The sequence below is a fragment of the Penaeus monodon genome, chromosome 17, assembly GCF_015228065.2.
Source record: "Penaeus monodon isolate SGIC_2016 chromosome 17, NSTDA_Pmon_1, whole genome shotgun sequence".
In the NCBI taxonomy this organism is placed as follows: domain Eukaryota; kingdom Metazoa; phylum Arthropoda; class Malacostraca; order Decapoda; family Penaeidae; genus Penaeus; species Penaeus monodon.
Genome location: NC_051402.1, coordinates 5,271,913 through 5,297,919, shown reverse-complemented (window position 1 = coordinate 5,297,919; position 26,007 = coordinate 5,271,913). Strand labels below are relative to the sequence as shown.

The 26,007-nt window shown below is 29.4% G+C and overlaps 2 protein-coding genes across 9 annotated transcripts in view; one reads left to right on the top strand and one right to left on the bottom strand.

Annotated features, from left to right (window-relative positions):
- The window catches only part of LOC119583500 (WD repeat-containing protein 7-like), a 58,761-nt gene extending 55,731 nt beyond the window's left edge, over positions 1 to 3,030 (bottom strand). For all 8 annotated transcript variants that reach the window (XM_037932012.1, XM_037932016.1, XM_037932013.1 and 5 more), the window contains exons 1-3: positions 2,864 to 3,030; positions 1,266 to 1,456; positions 732 to 877 (exon numbers count right to left, since the gene is read on the bottom strand). In XM_037932012.1, coding sequence (XP_037787940.1) covers positions 732 to 877; positions 1,266 to 1,456; positions 2,864 to 3,023 — 497 coding nt within the window. In that variant the 5' untranslated portion in view covers positions 3,024 to 3,030. The remainder of the gene's footprint in view (positions 1 to 731; positions 878 to 1,265; positions 1,457 to 2,863) is intronic.
- Positions 3,031 to 13,106: 10,076 nt separating this feature from the next.
- On the top strand, positions 13,107 to 21,547 carry LOC119583499 (26S proteasome non-ATPase regulatory subunit 7-like). The gene is made up of 6 exons (XM_037932010.1): positions 13,107 to 13,375; positions 18,781 to 18,866; positions 19,051 to 19,236; positions 19,447 to 19,548; positions 19,748 to 19,900; positions 20,595 to 21,547. Exons 1-6 carry the CDS (start codon positions 13,201 to 13,203, stop codon positions 20,886 to 20,888), a joined length of 996 nt encoding a protein of 331 aa, XP_037787938.1. The 5' UTR covers positions 13,107 to 13,200; the 3' UTR covers positions 20,889 to 21,547.
- Positions 21,548 to 26,007: the final 4,460 nt, after the last annotated feature.

Here is a 26,007-nt window from a genome sequence, read left to right as displayed (position 1 = left end):
TTGATATCTACTTTGAGTTTGGTTCTCTTGTTCAGATAAAGTTTAACTATAGAAGATTAGACAGTCTTAAAAGGTACAATGAGAAATAGATGGATGTGTTCTTCATGAGAAACTTCTGACTAGAAGTTGCAATACCCATGCTGAATTGAAGGAAAAGGGGGCTACACCATACACCTAATAGTAAGTGGAAATGCTAACTGAAAAGCTAAATGAGAATGTGAAAATGACATACTCTACACCATACCTTGCACTGTAAAGAGGTTTTATGGCTTTAAAGATTCCAATATTACATAATTTTTTTTTACTTTATAAATAATTCCATCTGTTTTTCAGATTTTTATATTATTCTAAGAACAAGAACAGCAGTTTGTTTCAACATAGTGTTGCAATGACTGTAAATATTCCCTTAGAAAGACTGTTCTAATTCCTCATAAACTGTTATCCATAATATTTACCCCTTAACCACTATGAAATCATCTGCATCTGGGCTCCATACCCTACAGAATCTTTACTTCTAAATAAGTATTTTAACACTTTAATACTACATACTTTTGTGAAAGCACTGCAAGTTTACAGTCCTGTCAAGTTTCCAGGCAAAACATTGAGTAATAGCAGTACATAACTGATAAATAATTCAAAAGTGCAGACTAATCTAAAAACTAGCTATGGTGCATCATATAAATATATATATATATATAATCATTTCATCTCATAATCAGGTTTATGCTTACTTTGTAGGCAACTTGTAGATGTATGCTTGACCCATATCATTCCAGACAAGCACACGATCAGCTGACAGAAAATCTCCGCCCATCCATCTCTCGCCAGGAATTCCCCCAACATGGCAGAGTTGTGAGAAGTCACCAGCATCATATATCTGAATGGGGGCATAAGAAGCATGAAAAGTCACAGGAAAAAAATTAAAATTTTATAAATAATAAACCATGCAACTGCATAAATCATGAATACTAAAATCAAGAACAGGCAAACAGTTCTTAAGGATAAAATAAAATCAACAGTATGAATAATTATCAAACATGAACTTAAAATTTACAATGCATGAATAGAGGAGCACCGCCTGTATCATATATTGCAATTGCTGTGAAAGAACTACAATCCACGCAACATATCATCTTACTATCACCAGAACCTTAAGGAAAGCTGAAAAGAAGGAACTAAATAGTAAAAAAAAAGAAAAGAAAAGAGAAAAAAAAGAAAAGAAAAGAGAAAAAAAAGAAAAGAAAAGAAAAAAAAGAAGCACAAACCTGCCAATCATCTTGCGTGACTATTAGGACGGTTCGTTGGTTGTATGTACAACAAACGAGGCACAGAGCATTCAGAGATCTAATCATCTTAGACTCATGTTCAAATATAGGTTCGCGTGGCCGGACTTCCTTCTCACTCACTGTCCACACTTTCACCCAGCCCCCTGTGGTTACACCCAACACAACTTCATCTGTTGGATGCCAAATGAGTTTTAGTAATGGAGTCATAATAGGAGTAAATAAAGCAACATATAACTTTTGACCTGATAGAATTACTGCAGTTGTATTTATATTTATTATTATTATTATTTTACTTTGTTCTCTAAATTCTGCAGATTATCAAAGTGTAAAAATCTTTGCAGCAAAGATCTATTGACAATTTTATGGTTTTACTTATACAACTTATACATATATTGCATTAAACAATTAGAAAACATGTAAAACTACGATCAACTACTAATAATTTTGTACTGAATACTCTTTACCTCTTGCTGAAATCCTCCTTAAAATATGAGCCTTTCTAATTATTATTTAAGACTAATATATCAAAATGAGGTTAAAATCAATGCATCCAATGATTGTGGAAAGAGGAGTCAAGCAAATGGCAAACAACTTTTTTTCTTAAAGGCAAAAAGAAAGGGAAAATACAGATGAAAAACTAAACTATCCATATCTGTATGCACCCAAGATTTGACAAAGAAAAAGAGATATATGTACTTTTGAGAAAAAAAAAAAAATATTAATAATAAGTCTCTTTCATTCCTACAGTCACTTTACATTTGTGCAATGGCATAATTCCTTGTATTCTTTTTATAGTCAAGTTGTTTAAGCCCTTGTGAAAGGTTACAGGACCCTCATTGTGACTACTTTTCAAATCTTTGCAATCATGCATACCTAAAAAGTTCCCTCCACTTAAATTCAGGAATGCGGTAAAATTATACCATATAAGTAAACTTTGCCCAATCACATCAAATCAAATCCTAAATTTTGTCGATTTTTTATATTTACTAGCATGAGTAAGGCACAAAGTACAAATGGTGACTGACATGAACAAATATCAATAAACCACTTGCTATATTCACTCCACATGTTTTCTAGCAAGAGCAGATATTCCTTAAACCCTTTCGTTACCAAGGTGCCCTTTTCTAGTACTTACTGTCCCTTACATTTTCTGTATCAAAATAACTATCAAAATTATCTTGAGACCCATCTGAAACCTCCCACTCAGTCCAATTTCCTTTGCACTTTCTAAAGGCACAAATGATGCCATTAAATAAAAAAAATCTATGTCTAGGCCTTAGTATCCTACACTAATCACAACTGAAATAAAACTGACTGAATGCAAAACAAACACCTGCTGACACTTAGTGGATCAAATAAGACCCAAAAGAGATCATTAAGAGGATCCTTATACACCATATTACAAACCTGGAAATGGTTTACATTGTGTGGTGATCCAGTACATCATTGGTAGTAGGGGTTACCACAAGCAGAGATTAAGGTAACAACAGGGTTATAATATAAAGTTTCTTATTAAAAGAGGATAATAAAATGAATGCAGAAAAATAAACATTTCCTTAAACAAAACAACAACTTACCGTTTCGACGAGGAGGCCTTAATATATGCAATGCTGAGATCCAATCTGGTTGTATACGTGCAGCGAGAGAGAACAGGATATCTAAGGTGTGAGGGTCATACACAAGAATCTCTGGATAGTTGCCAACGCAGAATAATCGAACATCAGTAACATTAAGCATCTGATAGGCCTGTTGAGAGAGATCACATATTACCTTACCTTGAATACTTTAGCTAGCTTATTATTAAAAATATGATTTTTAAGGATATTATATTATCTAAGTTTCATATATCATAATATTTATATACTGTACTGAAACATTCATAAATCATGGACAATATTATAAATCATGATTTATATAATAAAGGCATTTCGCTGATAAGTACTTAATATTAAATACACACACACAAAAAAAACACAACCACACATGTATATATACATACATATATATACATATATATATATATATATATATATATATATATATATATATATATATATATATATAAAATATATATATATCCCATACATATATACATATATATATATACATACATATATATATATATATATATATTATATATATATATATATATATATCTCATAAATATATATATATATACATATATATTAATATACATATATTAAAATATATATATATATATATACATGTATATATATATCCATACATACATATATATAAATATATATATGTATATATGTATATATATAATATATATATATATATATATATATATATACATATATATATATATATATATACATAATTAGAAAATCCCAGGTGTCTCTTACCCTCTAAGTTGAAAAAAAGTATGATTTTCTGGTAGAAAAAATATTCAATCGTAGATTATTTTTTTAATCACATAATGTGAAAATTCAATATTGTTTTATAATAATTTTTATATTTTTATTCAATTTTGATGATACAGTATTCTGGTTTGCTTTTTTAAGTCTGATAATTTTGAAAACAATAAAAATACACGGCATAAAAAAAAAAAACACTAAAATAATACTGTCAGTAGTAGACATTCATGCTTCAATCACTCAGCTTTTGTATTTGACTAAACATTATTAGGGTCAAATAGAAAACACTATAACCAACTGCACAATCTAATTTATAAGAAAATATAAAAATGCCATATCATAACAAATTAGACCATCAAGCAACAACTATTCTATTGATAAGTGGAAGCAAAGGCAGGTCAGGTCATAGTTTCAACTCGGAAGTGGTTTACCATTCACACACACACACACACACACACATTATATACATATAAAAATATATATATATATATATATATATATAAATTAATATTATATATATAATAATATACTATATATATTATATATATAATATATATTAAATTATCATATACATATTATTAAAAATTTTAAAATATAATTATATATATATATTTTTAAATTTTTAAAAATAATTTATATAATATATAATATATATATTTTAATATATATATATTTTTTATATTATATTATTTTTTTTTTTTAAAAAATTATTAAAAAAAAAAAAATTTTTTTTATATTATATATATATATATATATATATATATATATATGTAATATATGTATATATATATGAATATATATGTATATATATATACATTAATAATATTATATATCATATATACTATATATATATATATATATATTATATATATTTACATATATACATAAATATATATATAATATATGTATAATATATATATTATATATAGATAGATAGATAGATAGATAGATAGATAGATAGATATAGATATACATACATATATATTTTATATATATATATATATATATATATATATATATAATATATATATTATATATAAACATATATATACATATAAATATATATATACACATGCACACACATATATACACACATATACATACACATAGACACATATAATATAGTTATATGTCTATGTATATATGTGTATATATGTGTGTGCATGTTATATTATGTTTATATGTATGTATATGTATATGTATGTGTATATATTATATATATATGTATAGATATATATTATATATATGTATGTATATATATATTATATATATATATATATGTATATATATATGTATATATTATATATATATATATTTTTAAATATATATATTAAAATATTATATATAAAATATATTAATATATATTATATATATAATTATATATTATATTATATATATATATATTATCATTATAAAATTATTATATATATATTAATATATATATTATTTTATTTTATGTTTATATGTATATGTGTTATTGTGTTGTTATATTATTTTTATATATAAAAATATTATATATATATAAAAATTATATATTATATATATATACACATATATAATACATTTATATACATATTATAATACATATATTAATACATATATATATACATATATATACATTATATAATATATATATATTATATATATATAAATAAAATAAAAAATAAAAAATATTATATATATTAAAAAAAAATATATATATATATATATAAAAATATATATGTAATATATATATAATATTTATAATATAAAATAATCTTTTAAAAATTTTTATTTTTTATATATATATTTTAAAAATATATTTTTATATATAAAATATATTATATATATATTTTATATTTTTATATTTTAAATATATAAATATTATATTATATTATACATATAATATTTTTTTTATAATTTTATAATTTAAAATATTATTATATATATAATAAAAATATTATATAATATATTATATATATATTATATGATTAATTTATTTTTTATAATATATAAAAAATTTAATATTTAAAAAATTTAATAATAAAATTTAATATATACATATTAATTGTATATAAAATATATTTTTATATACTATCTATAATATAATAATATAAATATATATATAATTTAAATAAATTTTATATAATTTATTAATTAATTATTTTTAATATTTTTAAAATATATATAAAAAATTTTTTATAAAAATTTTATATAATATATATATAAAACTAAAATTATTAAAATATTATTATATATAATTATATTATATATTAAATAGATTTAATATGTTATAATATATATATATATATAATATAATATTATTATATTATATAATTAAACTTATATAATTAATATAATTATTAAAATTTATATATATAAATATATATATATATATATATATATATATATATATTTTAAATAAATAATATATATATTTTAAAAATATATATTTTAATATATAATATTTTATTAATAATATATAATATAATCTTATATTAAAAAAAATATTTTTCTATATACCATTTAAATATATCTATTTATTTAATTATATATAAATAGATAAATATTTTTATTTTATATATAATTATTATAATAATTATATATATATTATATATATATTTTATTTTAAATTATAATTTTATTATTAATCTATATTTTTTAAAAATTATAATTATATTATATATTTTTAATTATTATTTATTTTTATATATTTTATTTTTATTTTTATATTATTATCTATATTATTTTATTTTTAAATATATTTTATGTTATTTGTTATATATAATTATTATATTTTTAATTTTTAATATATTTTTATTTATATATTTATATATTTTTTATATTATTTTTTTATTTTATATATATTTTTTTTTTAATTATTATATTATTATTTTTTTATATTAATATAATAATGTTTTTTTTTTTTTTGTTTTTTTTTGTTTTTTTTTTTGTTTTGTTTTGTTTGTGTTTATAAAAAATATTAAAATTTATATTATAATAATATAATATAATATATATATATAATTTTTATTTTTATATATATTATATATATATATTATAAAAACTAAATTTATATTTTATATTTTTTTTTTTTTTTTTTTTTTTTTTTTTTTTTTTTTTTTTGTTAATATATATATATATTTATTTTTTTAATTATTATATTTATTTTATATTTATTATAAAATCTATAATATAATTATTAATAATATTTTTATATCTATATTTTTATTTTATAATATTTATAATTTTTTATTTTCATTTTAATTTTTTTTTTAATTTCTTATATATATTTTATTTTTTTATATTTTTTTTAAATTTTTTTATTATTTTATTTTTTTTTTATTTTTTTTTATTAATTATTTTTTTTTAATTTTATATTTTTTTTTTTTTTTATTTTTTTTATTTTTATTTTTTTTTTTATTTTTTATTTTTTTTTTTTCTTTTATTCTTTTTTTTTTTATTATTTATATTTTTTATTTTTATTTTTTTTTTTTTTATTATTTATTATTTTTTTTTTTTTTTATTTTTTAATATATTAGATATGTTTGATGTGTTCCTTTAAAAATGGTCTTACACAACTAACCGTCCCTTTGAAGAAATCAATGGCCAACATAAATGTTTTTGGGCTCTCCCTGCTAGGGGGCGTTGGCTGTTTGAAACTTCCCAAAAGGGCCCCACCCGTAGGTCCCCCGTACACTCTCCTGTCGGGGGCTTCTGTTATCCTCTTCTGATTTTGCTCTAGCAAAAAAATCTTCCTTGCGATGGTTGAAATAGCCCCAATGGGCCCTCCCATGGCAAAAAAATTTCATTTACCCTTTTCGAGGGCAAAAAAAAAATATGATTCCAGGGGTTTTCCCCCTTAGCCAACAGGTGACACTTGCAGTGTGGCCAACAAGTAAGCATCGTGGTGTCAGCTAGGGGAAGTAAATGTAAAATAATAATAATAATAATAATAATAATAATAAAAATAATTAATAATAATAATAATAATAATAAAAAAGTTTTAAAGGATAAAACTATGGTTTTAAAAAATGTTTTAAACATGATTTTCTGACAGCTATAAATACAATAAAAATTATGCAAACAGACTGATCTTATTGCACACGTACCTCCAAGCTCTCCCCATTCCACTTACCTTTAACGTAGGAGGTTCGAAGTCCCAAACGCATATCTGGCCATCCCGCGATCCGGTCACAATTGTGCGGACGTCTCGGGTGAAAAGGACGCAAGATATGTCGTGAGTGGGAGCCTCCCGCCCCCACATCACAAGGGGAACTACCAAATTTAATGAGCCCATGACCTGAGGAGAGGTACAATTGTTGAAAAATCCTTAAAAACACCTTCATAATGAATCATATTACCTTAAAACATTCATGATAACAGTGGTCATACTGTTGATGCTAATAATTATCATCAAATAATGATAATAATCAAATAATAAAATAAATATAGTAATGTAAATATTTGTAGCTAAAAAAAATAAGAAAATCACCATAATGAATAAAATTTTTATGATACTATAAAAAATAAAATACAGCGCATATAATAACATTAATAATACTTGTAACACTGATAATATTACGATAACAGTAGCTGCCATAAAGATGGCAATAATAATACTACTAATGACAAAAAATAAAAATAACAATAAAAAAAATAATAAAAATTATAATAATAAAAATAATGTAATAATAATAATAAAAATAATAAAAATCATTTAAAAATGATTTGATAACAATAATAAAAATGATCAAAATTTTAATAAAATAATTTAAAAAATATTAATTTTTTTAAAAAATAATAATAAATTTTTTATTTTATCATAAATAATAAAAAATAAAAATAATAATAATAATAAAAATAATAAAAATAAAAAAATAAAAATAATAATAATAAAAATTAATAAAAAATAATATCAATAAAAAAAATAACAAAAAAAAGTAAAAATAATTAATAATAAAAATAAAAACAATAAAATAATTAAAAACAAAAAACAACAGCAATATACTAAAAAAATGAGATGAAACAAAAATAATAAATAACAACAAAAACAACCCGATAATAATAACAATAAAAACCCCAAAAACCATAAAATAATATATAAAATAAAAACAAAAACATATCGTAACAAGAATAAAAACAAAAAAACAACATAAAGTAATTACCCAGTAATAAAAAAAAAAAATAAAAAATAAAAATAATAAAACAAAAAACAAAAACAATAACAATACCTATAAAAAATAATTAATAATAAAAAAATAAAATAAAAAAATAGTTAACAATAACAACAACCAAACAACAACAAATTAAAAATAATAATAATGATAATAAAAAATGTAATAGTAATAGTAATAACAATAATAATAATAAAAAATAATAATAATATAATAAAAAAATAAAATAATAATAAAATTACTATTATTAATTTTATTTTTTAATATAATGATGAATGATGATATGATGATGAGATGATGATGATGATATGATGAGATGATGAGATGAGTGTGATGATGATTGAGATGATGATATGATGATGATGATGAATGATGATATGATGATGGAGATTGAGATGATGATGATTGATGAATGATGATGATGTGATGATGATGATGATGATTAATAATAATAATAATAAAAAAATAAAGATAAAAATAAAGATAAAAATAAAAATAAAAATAATAATAATAATAAAAACAATGAAATGAAAAACAAATAATAACTTAACAATACACTACTAAAATAAAAATTAATAATAATAATATAGTAAAATAATAATAAAATAATAATAATAATTTAAAAATAATTATTACTAATAATAAAAATAATAATAATAATAATAAAATAAAAAATAATAAAACAACATTAATAATAATAATAACAATGACAATAATAATAATCACCATTATAATAACAACAGCACAATAACAACAACAACAATAACAAAGATGATGATGATAGCAATGATGATGATAATAACAACAGAATAATAATAATAATAACACAGTAATAATAATAAAAATAAAAAAGAAAGTAGCAAATAACTGCAATTATAATCATAACTATCAAATGATTGAGAAATATGAATATAAATACAAATTTAGATCAGGGATATTTACAAATTAAAATGATAAACGCAAAGAGCTCAGTATTTTGCTCTTACCTAACTCGGGTCAAATCTCCCCGATCTATATACCCAACTAACTTTTAAAAAGGGATAGAAAAGAAAAATTTCCTCTAATCTTTCTTTAATAAAAATAATAATTTTTTTTTTTTCCCAGTGCCCTTTTTTTGTTTTCTGTCATCATTTTACAGAATCTTATGATTCCCATTTGTTATATATCATATAAAGGCATAAAATAGATAACATGTGAAAATTTATAACCTAAAAGAGCACATATTAAAAAAAAAATATATATATAAAAATAAAAAAAAATAAAGACAGAGAAGCAAAATCAGTAACCGTGCCAAATCTTTAGCTGGGGTACCATCACAGTGAGATGAAAGCATATATCAAATATTTATGATTTTACCTAATGGTACCTCAGCTAAAGATCTGGCAGATATACTTTTCTGTACTCTGTTTTCTTTTCCTCTTTAATATGTGTTCATTTAATAAATACTTACTTTATAAATACAAACATACATACTTATATATTCATCTATATCTGTATCTATATATTATATATAATTTAAAAAATATCTATATTATATCTATATCTATATCTATCTATCTATGTGTGTGTGTGTGTGTGTGCATGTATAAAATTCTTATTTTTCTTCTCTTTCTTTTGCATATAAACACTGATGGAAATTACTCATCAATAGTTTTTTGGGAGTCTTACCTGAAGATCTAATCTGTCCCTTTTTATTTTTAATTTCATTGGAAAGAGAAAATAAAACAACTTGCTGGTCTCTCTGACCATGTTCGGAAAAGGGAAAACAATCTTTAAATTTTTTTCTCCAAATTTCGCTTGTCCAAAACCCTTGCTAAATTTAATATCTAATCAGGATCACCTCTGCTAAATCTTGCAAAATACATATTAGTCTGTTGGCTTTTGGTAATATGTCAAGTATAAAGATCCTACATTTAACATGAAAGAGCTTAGCCTGTTCTTTTTATTTGACAGCAAAGCACCTGGGTGGTCTACAAGCTGTACAAGAATATACATGCTAGAAGTTTGTTATCCTTTTGCCTAAGAGCCTTTGGCACTCCCTTATTAGATATTATTCATTCTCAATAAAAGTATCACTTTATAGGAAATCTTCACCAAATGGAAGAGACACTCCAAATGTAGGCTTGAACAGACAAGTTCAAGTCCCTACAGAGGTATCTTTGTTACGTGATTGTAGGCCTACCTTCACTTTCTGTGTACTGGTTTTTTATAGTCAATAGTGCTATGTTAAGTTTTCCCTAAGAGGCTTATCTTCACCCTTGTTTCAAGATTTTGCAAATATTTAAAATAAATATTTATGAGACACTCACAAATCACTATTCAGATCAACCACTGCATTTCTGTAACAAACTAAAAAAAAACCCATGCTATATCTCCCAAAATCTTATATCAGATAAGTAACCCAACTAGACTTCTCTTGCTAGAGTATACATTTTAATGGTTGGGCTTTAATGTGGGGGATAGTTTTTAAGGGTACGGACTGTTTTCACTAACCCTTTTTTTGCTTTGTATGCTTGTCTATCTGATACTTGAAATCTGCTGAACAATAAAATGCAAAAAAAATATTAAAACTTTGTGTGGTACTGAATGCTAAGTAACTGTACTTTCCTCAACATGTCACTTTCATAACTTTATGCCTCTACAACTGGGTGTGTCAGTTTATCACCTGCTTCTCACATGACTATGGTTAATGAATGCAGATAATAAGAAGGGGTAGTTCTTGGGTGATCTTGTCTATATTCCACAAAAAAAATAAAATAAAAAATAATATAAAAATAAATAAAAAAAATAACCAGACACGAAAGTGCCAGTGCCATAAAAGAACTATAATAATGAGGTCAGTGCCACTGGTTAAGCAATATGATAACCTAGATTTTTAATCATGTTTCAAAAATGATTTATTCACATATGTAATCTTTAAAACTCTTTCCATACATTTTTTTCTGAACCATAGAAATCCAAGGATATCTTGCAAAATAACTAATTTCAATAGGAAAGAGGGTATCTAACAAAAGAACATTATCTATTATCAACCTCAAATAAATACTATTATCCATTGTCCACTAATCAATACATATTGCAATCATTACACATGTGTCTTGTCAGGAAAGAAGAAAGCATGAGAACACATCACACATACATAACAATAATAAATGATACCCAATAGGCCCCTTAATCACAAATCAACCCCTTTTGAAATGATAGCAGACCATTAAAGTGCAAAACAATACTTGTCATTCCAATCCACTAAATGCAATTTAATGCCCTGCAATGGACAAGGGCGAGCCACACCAAGAGGCAAAAGACACAAGGAAATAAGCACACGAAATCACAAGGAAATCAAACTCAGAAAATTTAAATTTCCCCCGAAAACACGAGACCCCCCAAAAACAGAAAACTGATCAACCCTTGAGTTTCCCCTTCAACCCGCGGCGGAGCTTCAACGAGAGATTGCTGAGGATCTTGAGTGAGGCGAAAGTCGGGAGTCGGAATTCGAAGACTTATTAGAACCCAAAATAAAATTTTGGGGGGGAAAAGGGAAAAGGGGAAAAACAGCAGCACCTGAGAGCGAGAAGACCTTCCTCTTCTTCTTCCTTCTGCTCCAGGACAAAAAGCATCTAACACTTATCAACACTGGTGAAAGCCCTTCCGTCTTTGCACCTTCACATGTTCTGGTTTTCGTGTAATCCCCGGAAATAAGAGTAATAAAACGTCCATTATTGATCACTCAGAGTCCGTCATCGCGATCATCTGACTCTCGTAAACATTGCTATGAAAATCGATCCGATAAAAACATACTTTTTTTGTTTCCTTTCTTGGACGCGTCCTTTCTCCCTTTAATTGCGTTAGGGGCTCGAAATTTCTAATTCGTTTCCCTTTTCGTCATGGGGTTTTACGGTGTAGATTTTTTTCTTTTTTGGGTAATTATTTTTCGAAATTTGCACTTTTCTTCGGAAAGGGAAGCTTTGCACTTTGGGAATGGTAGGATGACCAAAGAAAAAGTTGGGTTTTCAATAAAAAAGTTTGCATTGGCAACCAGGAGGGGCCAATCATATCCAAGCCTTTTCGAACTGCTTTCCTATTGGGTAATTCTGCGGCACACTTTTTGACACATTCCCTCGACTTTATGGATCCCATGTTGAAAGAGAGCAATTATAAGCACATGCTACTCATCGAATTAATATTCGTGTAATAATTTTAATCAAATTCACAAATACATTCCCAAGGCCTTTCTTCTTCGCTAGAAATCAGGGAAAAGGCAAACCTGACCACCAAGTCGACGTTCTGCCGGAGTGACGAATCAAAACAAACTTTTTGGCGAGGAAGCGAAACCGTGGCGCCGACTCTCTCCTGGATTTTTGCTCGTAATTCGTCGCGATGAGCACGGAAACCTTGCCCGTTAACAAAGTTGTGGTCCACCCGCTCGTCTTGCTGAGCGTAGTGGACCATTTCACGCGAATGTCCAAAATTGGCAGCACAAAAAGGGTTGTCGGCGTCTTGCTTGGTTCGTGGAGATCCAAGGGTGTTCTTGATGTCTCTAACTCGTATGCAGGTGAGAATATATACACTTATTTGTCCTCCTTTCCTTCACTTTAATCGGGATATAGGGTAGCGTTAGCTATCAGAAGTTAAGGATGCCGTCATTAAGTACCCCGCAGTGGCTTTCAGAAAGGGAGAGATTTCGTTGTCATTTCAAAGGCCCTTCGGGTTGTATCCAATCCTGACTATCATATCCAGCCTAGGAAAGAGCTTGTGATGTCCCACACTAGGATTCATTTAGGCTTTACTTGTGGATAAAAATAAAATGTCAGAAACTGCCATGATGGAACAACTCTGAATTTAACCTTTTCCAAAGGGGTGCCTTTTGTCCCATGATTATTAAAATTTCTAATTAGCTCCGTTAGCTATGAAACTAATGGGCACACTTGATAGGTTTTGCTTTTGCGAAGGTATATATGTAAGTGTCTGTTATTTTCTCATGGAGCTGAAAGGAAATGGCTGTGGTGCGTATGGATATTGTGGGTTTTACTATTTTTCAGATTTCTCTATTACTAGTAGTAGTGAAAATGGTCAGGAAGACCATTTTTTGTTAGAGATTTTTGTCCAGTTAGATTGGGTAATTCTTTACAGTAAGAATGCAATTACCAGAGACTAACGTCTGTATTATTAGACATTCCTGCAGGGGAACTGGCTATCCCCAGAGCCAATTTCCGACACACTTTTCCATATTATTTAAGTTTTGCGGGTGTTGCTCACTCTACGTGGCGCCCGCATAGTATTGTAACAAATGTAGGGCAGCTAGGAGCACCCCACTCCGATCCCCACAAAATTATTCATTAAAAAAAAAAAAACATAGTAATTTAATAAAACATTAACTTATAATAAATTACATATAACATTTTAATTAATTAATAATTACAATTAATAAATATATACTATAATAATATAATATAAATAATATATAATATTATATATTATACATATATATATATATATATATATATAATATATATAATATATAAATATATATATAATATATATATATATTATATATATATATATATAAATAATTATAAATAGATATATATATGTATAATATGTATATAATATTATATATATATATATGTATATATTAATATATATATATATGGTATAATAATGAATATGTATATAATGTATATATTATATATATCATAGGATAATATATTATGGATATGTTAATTATATATATAGTATATATATAGATATATAATTATTAGAATATTATATTAGATGTATATATTAATAAATGAATACAAACTAAAACTATATTATATAGATATGAGATATCAGAATATACATTTTATATATATTAATATTTATATTATATATATCATATATTTAAAAATTAGATAGACTAATATTAATATATATATATTATATTATAAATAATAAATATATAATTTTAATATATATTGCATTAAGGCTTTACACTGAAGTTCATTTTATGCGGTTATATATAGATGATATTAAATATATTTTTTAATATCTATATATATATATATATATATATATAATATATACTATATCATAAGTATCAGTATATACTTAATATAAGTATATATATATAATAATATATATAATATATATATATATATACATATTATATATCAATATATATATATATAATTATAGTATATCTATAGTAAATCATTATATATACTATATATAATATATTATATATTATATTATATATATATATTAGATATATATAAATTATATAGATAATATATATATATATAATAATAATATAATATTATATATATGATATATATGATATATTATTATATATGAGTAGTATTATAATTATTATATTATTATAATTATTATATTATATATAATATATATATATATATAATATATATATATATATTATATATATTATATATTATATATATTATGTATTATATTATTATATATATATATATATATATATGATATATATATATATATAATATATATACATATAATATATAACATATATATATATATATATATATATATATATATAATATATATATATATATATATATATATATATATATATATTATTTTTATAATATTCTTATATTTATATGTATTATATGTATATAGATTTATCTATTATATGGTATATATTATATATTTTATATGTATATATATATATCTATATTACTATATATCTCTATCATTATACTATATTATGTACCATATATATATACATATATATATATGTACATATATATTCATATATATTTGTACTATCTTAACATATATATATATGTTACTATATATATGTACATTATATATATGTATATATTATGTACATATATTATTTATGTATATATGTATATATATAATATATATATGTATATATGTATATATATACATATATACATATATACATATATACATATATATATATATATATATATATATATATATATATATAATATATATATACACACACAACACTCGTTAGGTAGACTGTATTGATGTAAATATATTGATGCTTGTGTTATAGATGTAAGTGTAAATTAGCAAAACATTTAGTTTTAACATTTTTAACACAATTTCTAGTAATTGAATGTGCATATATTTAGGTCTAAATATATCAATAGGCATACATATAGGTTTATGTAATATATACAGAAATACACGTGTGTGTATGTGTGTGTATATGGTGTGCGTGTGAGTCTGCGTGTGAGTCTGAGTCTGAGTCTGAGTCTGCGTGTATGTGTACGTGTGTGTGTGTGTGTGTGTGTGTGTGTGTGTGTGTGTGTGTGTGTGTGTGTGTGTGTGTGTGTGTGTGTGTGTGTGTGTGTGTGTGTGTGTGTGTGTGTGTTTTGGGGAGATTTTAACTTTCTTATCATCCGCTGGGGGTGAAATTTCAACATCTATCCAGCCTTTATGAAGAATAAAGGCGGCATCATTCACTTAGATTAAGGTTATATTAAAACACCAAGGCAGGAGAGTTGTCACAAGTCTGAAAATAAGAAATATGCAATCCTGGCTGATTTGCTAATAATGATGTATAGTAGGTGATCATGTTGGTAACCCTGAACTTTCCCATACAATCAAAGGTTTGGAGAGTGATTGTGAATATGACTGTTATAAATCATAAATGACATTCCAATAGATGGCTGTGACAGTATTTTTCTGGAAAAAATAACTACAACTTTGGCCGTAATTTAATTAAATCAGCATTATGCATACCAACTATGGTGTGCAGGGTGCATTAGGTGTACCAACAGTCCCCATAGGAGTCACCAGGGAAGGGTTTGCAAGTGTGGGACTCCCTGCACCTTTCCTGTGGACTGAATTGCAGGGCCTGTACCAGTGTTTTAATAATACAACCATAAGTCCCTTACACCAGTCATCAATGTTGGGGCATCATAGGGAATTGAGGGTTGGGGTGGGGATTTTGTTCATGACAGGCATTTTATGAAGCAAAAGAAAGTGGAAAATTATAAACCTGAGCCAAAAATAGTATTTCTTATATAAAAGAAAGTGGAAAAATAGAAAATCCGTGGCAAGTGTTGCACGAACAGATGAGTGAATGAACCTATCATAAGTGCACAAACTACCAGAAATGTTGCCTTATGAACCAAAAGCCTCTTCTAAACCTTTCCATGTTTATTGTAATTGGTTTATAGAAAACTTGACACTTATAGAAAATGGACTTGTAGAAGAAAAGATATTAACTCATCCACCCCAGAATTTTCCACTCGTTGTCGAACCCCAAGGCCGTTATTAGATGTCAGCCGTGTGAGGCCCCGCTACAGGATTTTTTCTGTCATGGTGTGGCCTCGCAAAGACAGTCACATGTAGACAGTCCGCAGATTTTGTTGGATTGTTGTTTTATGTATGAGGAATATGAAGAAATTACACTTTTCACATGATGTGTTCTTGGCATCCTTTTGCCGACAAAAAGTTTTTATGTGAGGTCAGAGTATAGACCCCCTCCCCTCCCCTCCGCTCTCCATTTCAATTATACGAAAATATGAAGCACAATAGGAACCCAAACATCATTTTTGATGCTCTGAGGTAGTGTTTTGTCCACATGAAAAGTGAAACTTTTTTTCCTTTTCTTTCTTTTCTTCTTCTTTTTCTTCTTCTTCTTTCATATAACACTTTGGGGAAACAAAGGAAATAGGTGAATCTATCACCTTTCAGATACTCAAAAGAAACTTTGTTTATGTAAAGAGGTCAAGCTGTACAGACAGATAGTTGTTTTCTTTCATATGACACAGAGGGACACTTTGCATAGTGTGACCAGTCCTGCTCTGTAGCTGAACAGCACTTGAGGTGGCTGTCAAGGAAGACTAGTGTTAGCATTGCTTTACCCTTGCTAATCCTTGAGGTCCTGTGAGGAATTGGGGTTTGAAGAGGGATGGACACAATTGGGGGGAAATAGTAGAATAAGAAAGTAGAAAGTGGAGGACTGAAAAATCCTAGCCAAATTTGATAATAAAACAAAGTAAAAGCATGGTAAAAAAAAAAAAAACAGAGCCATGATGAATATGGGTCGAGATAGTTAGTATGGGGCACCAGTTTTGGTGTTAACAAATTGTACTAATGATTATCTGTGAAATTATTGTAGCTCTCTTTGTCCAGCAGTCCAAGTTTATTCTAGTTTCTAAACTCGCCATAACCATTAACACAATCAGTACAGCATCATTGTCACTGCTATTCATAAAGAGGTTACCAGGGTCAACCTATGTATTATTATTATTATTATTATTATTGTTATTATTATTATTATTTATTATTTTTTTTTTTTATTATTATTATTATTATTATTATTATTATTATTATTATTATTATTAAAAAGTAGAATAAATTCATTTATATCTGATAGATGTTCATCATGTGTCAGTATAACAAATATTGAAGTATCAAAAACCATAAAAGTGTGAAAAAAATGACATGTAGAAATGGTAAATTCAACTCAATACTAATTTACTGATGATATGCAGAGCCATGTGTGACTTTTCTACAAAGCTCGCAGTATTGTTTACTTTCAAAATGGTTCAAGATAACAAGGTTATGGACACGTTTTCCTTGGTGATGCAACCTTTGAACTTTAATTATACCACAACCAGTGGCATCCCCACAATTTTGCAGCTTTGTCAACATGTATGGAAATTAGTCTATAAGGCTATAATGACACTTTCATGAAAATATATAATGTCTTCTTCCTTTTGATATATTGTTATGCTCTCTTTCTTTTTGCCAGTATTTATTCAGACAGTTTTTTATTATGTATGTTACTGCCTCCCTGCTCGTTTTAGGTCTTGCTCCACAAGATAGTGTTACTGTTACAGATACAACTTAGTATTATGCCAATTTGTTTTTGGATTGATTTTATTTTCAGCAGATTTTATTCTGTTCTTGTTTCTCTTGGGATCAATTAATAAGAAAAGGTTTTTGTTACAGTTCCTTTTGATGAAGATGAGAAGGATAAATCAGTCTGGTTCCTTGACCACGACTACCTTGAAAATAAATACCACATGTTCAAAAAGGTGAGCCATTTTACTAAGATACTACTGTTTTTCCTCCTCCTGCTTTTATCTTTTCTTTTTCTTTGCCATACTCCGAGGGATGCTCAATATATTTTTGTATTTGCCCTTCCATTGTTTATGTTGATTTAGCCATTAAAAAAAAAAAAAGTTGATGGTGTCCTTTACTAAATGCTTATTATTATAGGTCAATGCCCGCGAGAAAATTGTTGGGTGGTATCACACTGGCCCAAAGCTCTACCAGAATGACATTGCAATCAATGACCTGGTCAGACGGTATTGCAACAACTCGGTGTTAGTCATCATTGATGCCCATGCCTCAAACATCGGCCTTCCCACAGAGGCATACTACAGTGTAGAAGAGGTGCACGATGTAAGTATATAGTTTTTCACACTTTGAACTTTGTTATAAAGATTTTATAACATTAAAAGATTAGAAAAAATGAATCGTAAGAAGTTCAAGTTTATAATAAGAATATGATACTGTGTGTGTCTGTGAGTGCATTTATGTGTGAAAGAGAGAGGGAGAGAGAAGGAGAGGGAGGGGGAGAGTAAAATATAGACATGTCTCTTCTTTGAACAGGATGGAACCCCTACCACAAAGACTTTCGAGCATGTAGCTAGTGAGATTGGCGCAGAGGAAGCTGAAGAAGTTGGTGTGGAGCATCTCCTGAGAGATATTAAGGTATGTATAAAGTAATGTTGCTTGATGTGTCATTTTAGGTTATAGTAAAAAAAAAAAAAAGAAAGAAAAGAAAAATTTTAAGCCAACAGTTAATTTTCAATGCGAGGATATTTTTGAATCCATTCTAAAATCTTTTATCAGGATACAGAAAATCAAAAATTGAATGCGTATTTTTTTTTTTTTTTTTTTTTTTTTACAGGATACAGTTGTTGGCTCCCTTGGTCAGAGAATCACCACTCAGTTGTTGGGATTGAGAGGTCTCCACAAACAGCTCAGTGAGGTGGCAAATTACTTAAGACAAGTTGTAGATGGAACTTTACCAGTGAATCACACCATCGTTTACCACTTACAGGTTAGTCTCTGTGCATCTCTTATAACCATTTAGAGTACACAAGTTATATCAGTCTGATTATGTCGGAGAGTGAGTGTGAGTTAGTGTGAGTGTGAGTTAGTGTGAGTGTGAGTTAGTGTGAGTGTGAGTTAGTGTGAGTGTGAGTTAGTGTGAGTGTGAGTTAGTGTGAGTGTGAGTTAGTGTGAGTGTGAGTTAGTGTGAGTGTGAGTTAGTGTGTGTGTGTGTGTGTTTTACTTCCTGTATTGCTAGTTTATTGAAGTGTCTCTTTAAACCTTTGTTTGGGTCTAAAAATTAGATTTTAGATTCTTTATAATTACTAAGTAAAATGTAATAAAAATATCTACCTTCAAAAGGATAAATTCTTTCACACAGTTACGGGCAAATCAAAACTACAACTAGATGATGTAATTTCTGCCTTTGTGGCTACCAGCTCATTAGAGTCTAAAAACACATTTTTGAAAAAGTAGAAACATAGACCCAGAAGTACATCTGCTTAGAATGTTATTTTATGTACTCAGACTAAAGTCACAATATATCTTTAGTAATGACAAGCTAGTACTCTAAAGGGATAAGAATGTACAGCCATTGGCTCTGGCTGGAGTAGATGTTCTGATTTAGTCTTTGTTCTGTTGTATTTTGTCTTTCCACCAAATATAGGTAAGAAGTATTTCAACAATTTATTTTTCTTCTGTAGGATATGTTCAACCTCCTGCCAGATGTAACCAACCCAGCTTTAGTCAAGTCTCTCTACGTGAAAACCAATGATCAGATGCTGGTGGTGTACCTGGCGTCCCTCATCAGATCTGTTATTGCCCTTCACAATCTTATCAACAATAAGTTAGCCAATACAGATGCTGAAAAGAAGGAGGGGAAAGAAAAAGATAAGGACAAGGATAAGGACAAGGACAAGGATAAGGATAAGAAGGAAGGAGATAAAGAAAAGAAGGATGAATCAAAAGATGAAAAGAAATCAGAGGATAAAAAATAGTTAGGTTAAAATGTAGGTTAGGATTAATATTTCTTTGTATGATAATGAAATGCTTTGATATAAAAAGTTGGAACTCCTTCAGAAGTGGACTTCACTAGTTATTTATTATAAGGTCTAAAGGAAAGACTAATGAAAATAAGGTAGAAAATACATATTTTCAAATTGTCTTTACATTTTTTTTTCATGAGAGGTTCAAAGGTCTTTGGTAATACAGTGTTATGTAACCAAAGAATTTATTTATGTACAGGATATTGGATTAAGTTACATTGTGAATTTTTTCTCTTCGGCATTCAATGGCCTTTTTCTAGTACTTCTGAAGTCCTGCTTAATCATCTGCAAATTCATTATTAACATTTGACTATAAATATGAAACAATCAAATTATAGTCCTCATTGACAAATAAGAGTAATTATTTTGTATTAACTAAGCATGTCCTTTGATTATATCATACATATAAATGTTGTTCTAGAATTATTTATTTGTTGATATTGAAGTGGTAAAAAAGGACATTTTAATATCCAGTGTTTTGGTATGTAACATCTGCATTACCTCACAGATAAGCTGCTTCTGTTCTGGAGACTAGAATCATGCAGAACTTAGCTAAGAAATTTCAATATTTTTGTTGTTTAAGACAGGTAATAAAAGTTGGATATAGTAAAGGACAACTTTATTATCCCAAGACACTTGTAACTGAGTGATCTTCAGATTCTTTTTTCCTTATATTTTTTCTTGTGTTGTTGCTGATAACTGATTAAAACAAAAACAAAAAAACAATCCCTTTGCCTGTTTTTGTCATGGAGAGGCCTAGAGACAGAAGAGACCCAATGCTGTGGGTCTCCACCTACCTTGAGGCTCAGTCCTTGCCTCAAGTAATTTTGCTCAGTCTTTTCTTCTTGCCCATTCCTTCTCTTATCTTCCCTTCCCTGTCCAATTTTATTCCTAAGGTGTAAGAGCCATGTTGAAAGGACGAAAGGCTGACTTTGTGCCAGTCATGAACGGCCTGAGGGAGCCATGGGCTTGGTATTATTTGTTTAATTGTTTAGCCCTTACCCCTCATGGGGTCCCTAAAGGGTGGACCTTTTATCTTCCCCACATATTTCAGGCTTACCATGGCCAGTAATAAAGATGTACCCTTATTAGGGGTACTGAAGCATGCCTCTATATCAACTAGCCTCTCTGAACCTAACTCCTCTGGTTTACTGACACTTAACTCTCCTTTGAACACGGCTACTACCACTGCTACTACACCCCTTTCCTAGACGTGCTGTCAACTTGACCCAATCATCTAGGTTATAATTCGACCTTCAAAAGTCACCCCTTCCTCATTTCCAATGTCCTCTGACCCACCCACCTGCACAATTATCATTTTCTACCTCCTCCTCCCTTATTACAACTCTTCAACCTTAGTGCCCTCACCCCCACAGTAATATTTCACTTCACACCATTCCCTCCTCCTGTCTTCACCCATCTACAATTCCCACATCTACAAATCTTTTGAGTACTCTGTTTAGCCCATCGAAGTAGGACCGATTTTGTGTGATGCCTCCAACAGCCCCTTATTTTGACAATACCCTCCTCTTTCAACAATGTTTCCAAAATCAAATAGGCAAAGTTTCCCTCTGCAGTTTCCCTTGTCTTGTCACAGTTACATCCGAGTCTCAAGCTCATGCACTATCAACCCTGGTAGACTTGGCAAACCTATTCCTGTCCGACCCCCACTCCTCCCTTAATACATGTACTGGAATTGTTGCCAACTCTCCTGCTAATTCCCCAGTATACGACAAAGACTAATTAGACTGGGGACGACCTGCTTGGCTGCCTCACTGACTACGATGCAATATCAGTACAGTACTACACTATTCCCCCCAGAGGCTGCTGTAAGTCCTGCATCAAATTTGGCAAGATTACCTTCTGTAAACCTGCTGTCCTCTATGTGCCCAACTTGGTCATGACCGTTCAAACTGCCCTGCACTATCATATACATGTGTCAATCGCAGTAGCTCCCATAATGTATCATAAGGGCTGCCATGCCTGCAACCTTCCATCCCATCCACCACATTCCATCCCACACATACATCCACACCCTCTTCTCTTCACATAAAAAATCCTTTCTTTCCCAAACCTCCCCACCAAATCCCCACAAGAGAAAGTTCCTCTCTATTATCCAACCTCCAATTTCTCTACCCCGATTTGGTTTACATTCAATGTGACTGCCGACATTCATCATCCTCCTCCTCATATTCCCTCTACCTCTCCTCCTTCTACTCCTTCCCAACATACCCTATCCTCTCCTCCCTCCCTCATTTCCTTGTTCGTTGTTGCTAGGGGTGGATTAGGAGGCGGAGACTGAGGCCAAATGTAGGGATCACCCCTGCCTTGGACCTCAACCCTCACTTCAACTAATTCTGCAGGGTCTTTTCTTCTCCCTTTTTTCCTTTTCCTACTCTTCATCCCCTTCTTCTGTCCACTTATCCAAATCGTTAACTCATATTTATTTTTTTGCCACAATACTTTTTTTCATAATGCTGTGTATTCTTTGATGTCTGGTACATTTGTTTGCTTAGACCAATGTCCATTATGGAAATCCACAGACCTGAACCTAGGTACTTTACCCGGGGGCTTTGTCCCAAGAAACACCCTATCACTGTTTTGTATATGCCGCTAATGACCTTAGATGTTGACATGGCAGAATTTTTAAAATAAATAAAGTAAACTATACTCTCCCACATCAAAACCTCCTCTTTCCTTACTATCCCTACCACTCCCTCCTGGATGCACACGTGAATCCCTTTTGTCATAATGTCCTTCCCCAGAACCCACCTTCCCTGATGAACCTCCTGATACAACACCCCTACCTCCTTCCCCTTCCATGGAAGGTGGGATCAGGGGAACTTTCAAGGTTTTCGTTCTCACAGACCTGACCTTCGTCACCTCCCATCTTCTTATAACCCATCCAATGGAACTTTCAAGGTTTTCGTTCTCACAGACCTGACCTTCGTCACGTCCCATCGTCTTATAACCCATCCATTGTCTGCCTCCAAGAAACTTTCATCACACATCCTCCAGTACCAATTCCCAATTATCATTTTGTATCATTCCCTCACTTTGATTGCCTCCTCCATGCTTGTCCATTGTAAAACACCATGTTATTCCTCCTCCATGCTTGTCCATTGTAAAACACCATGTTATTCCTCCCTTACAACCACTATACCTTGCACAGTTATCCGTACTTTTCACCGCCACTGGATCACAATTATTTCAGTCTATTTCTCCCCTTCTTCTCCTATTGCCTTTATAGCTTTTGAAACCTTAATTTTCCAACTTCAACCACATTTCCTGAAAGTTAGAGACTTTGGCTGTCGCCACACCCTCTGGTCGCGCCTTTGGACACATTCTCTCCAATACTGACCTTATCGTACTAAATTCAAACAATCCCAATCACTCCGACGTACGCATCCAACCTCTCTCATGCCTTGATCTTTCTCTTTGCCCTCCTCCATGACAAACACCTGGCAAAATTATGTATCCTCCATAACACCATCTACACCAGTCTCTGCAGTCTGGCGGCGGATCCACAAACTATTAGGAAAACATTCCCCTCATCCTGCCCCGTCCTCCGTATACGCAATAACATTATTTCTGACCCTCTTCGAGTAGCTACTGAACCCGGTGCCTAATTTAGCCAAATCAGTAAGGGCTCTCACGTTTCTCCTCTCTTCTCTTCCATAAAATCAGACAAAGAGCGCTCCTTCCACCTACTTCCTTGTCCTTCCTTCTATCAATATTCAGTAAGATATGGACAAACTTTCCTCCCCAGTGGCGTGAAGCCCTTGTACTACCTTTCTTAAAAGTAAACAAACCTGGCACCCTTCCACAAGACTACCGTCTCATAGCACTCACAAACTACTTAAGCAAATTGCTAGAAAGGATGGATAACATCCGGCTAATGTGATACCTCGAATACCACAATCCTCTCTCTCCAAAATCAGTGGATTTCGCCGCGGCCGAAGCACAACTGATCTTCCTGCATACTTCGAAACACAAATCACATCAGCATTTGCACGCTGTGATTCAGTATGAGCTGTCTTTTTCTATCTAGAAAATGCATATGATAACACATGGCTGCACCATATCCTTCAACAACTATCTTCCAGTGGCATACGCGGAAACATAAAGAACAGTGTGCTCAGCGCCATATCATTTCTCATTGCTGTAAACGGATTAGTTTCAGCTCTACCACTAGAAATCTGGTCACTATAAGTAGATCTAGCCATCTTTGCCTCTGGTCCTTCCATACCAGCCTTCCATCAGCTTCCCCAGTCGGCAATAACAGCAATTTCTTTTTGGGCTACCAACCGCAGCTTTCGATTTTCTACTAAAACCTTTTCCATCCTTTTTTCTCGTTCACGTACAGGCTCCCAACCCTCACTCTTCCTATATGATATTCCCATCCAAATTCCTTGAAGTCATTTTTAACCCTAAATTGTCTTGGTGAGATCATATCCTCTGATAAAGAAAAAGACCGCGGTCGATTCTAACTCTTCCAGACCCTCTTTCATATAGCCAGGGTTCAGACCGCAAAACACTCCTCTTTCTCCATATTACCCTTATTCTGCCATATGTATTCCTCTGTCTTTGCCTCCCTTCTCACTCAACTTAACACAGTCCACCATTGCAGTCTCCGTTTATTCCTCGGCGCCTTTCGACCCCCTCCAGTTGAGAGCCTATACGCTGAATCAGGCCTACCATCCCTTTCTCGACGTCGCGCTCTATTGACTCTAAGAAGCTATGCTCGTTTTCATCAGTTTTCTCTCTCCAAGCTAATTATCCCTCAATCCCTTTTTCATACTTTCTCCTCTCCACGTTTACTTACCCCTTTCCGTGTTCGCGTGGGCACTCTGCTTTCCCATTCACCCATCCTTCATCTCATATCCCTTCCTCTTTCTGCCCAACCTTTCCCTCCCTGGTTAATACCTTCCTCTTGTAATTGCTCTTTTATTTTCCTTGGCCCACCCAACTCAAACATCCCACCATCTACCTCCTCTCACATCCCACCTTCTATCCTCCTCACACATTTTCTTGCACATATCTCTAGTCACTATCCAGTACCCATGTCTAT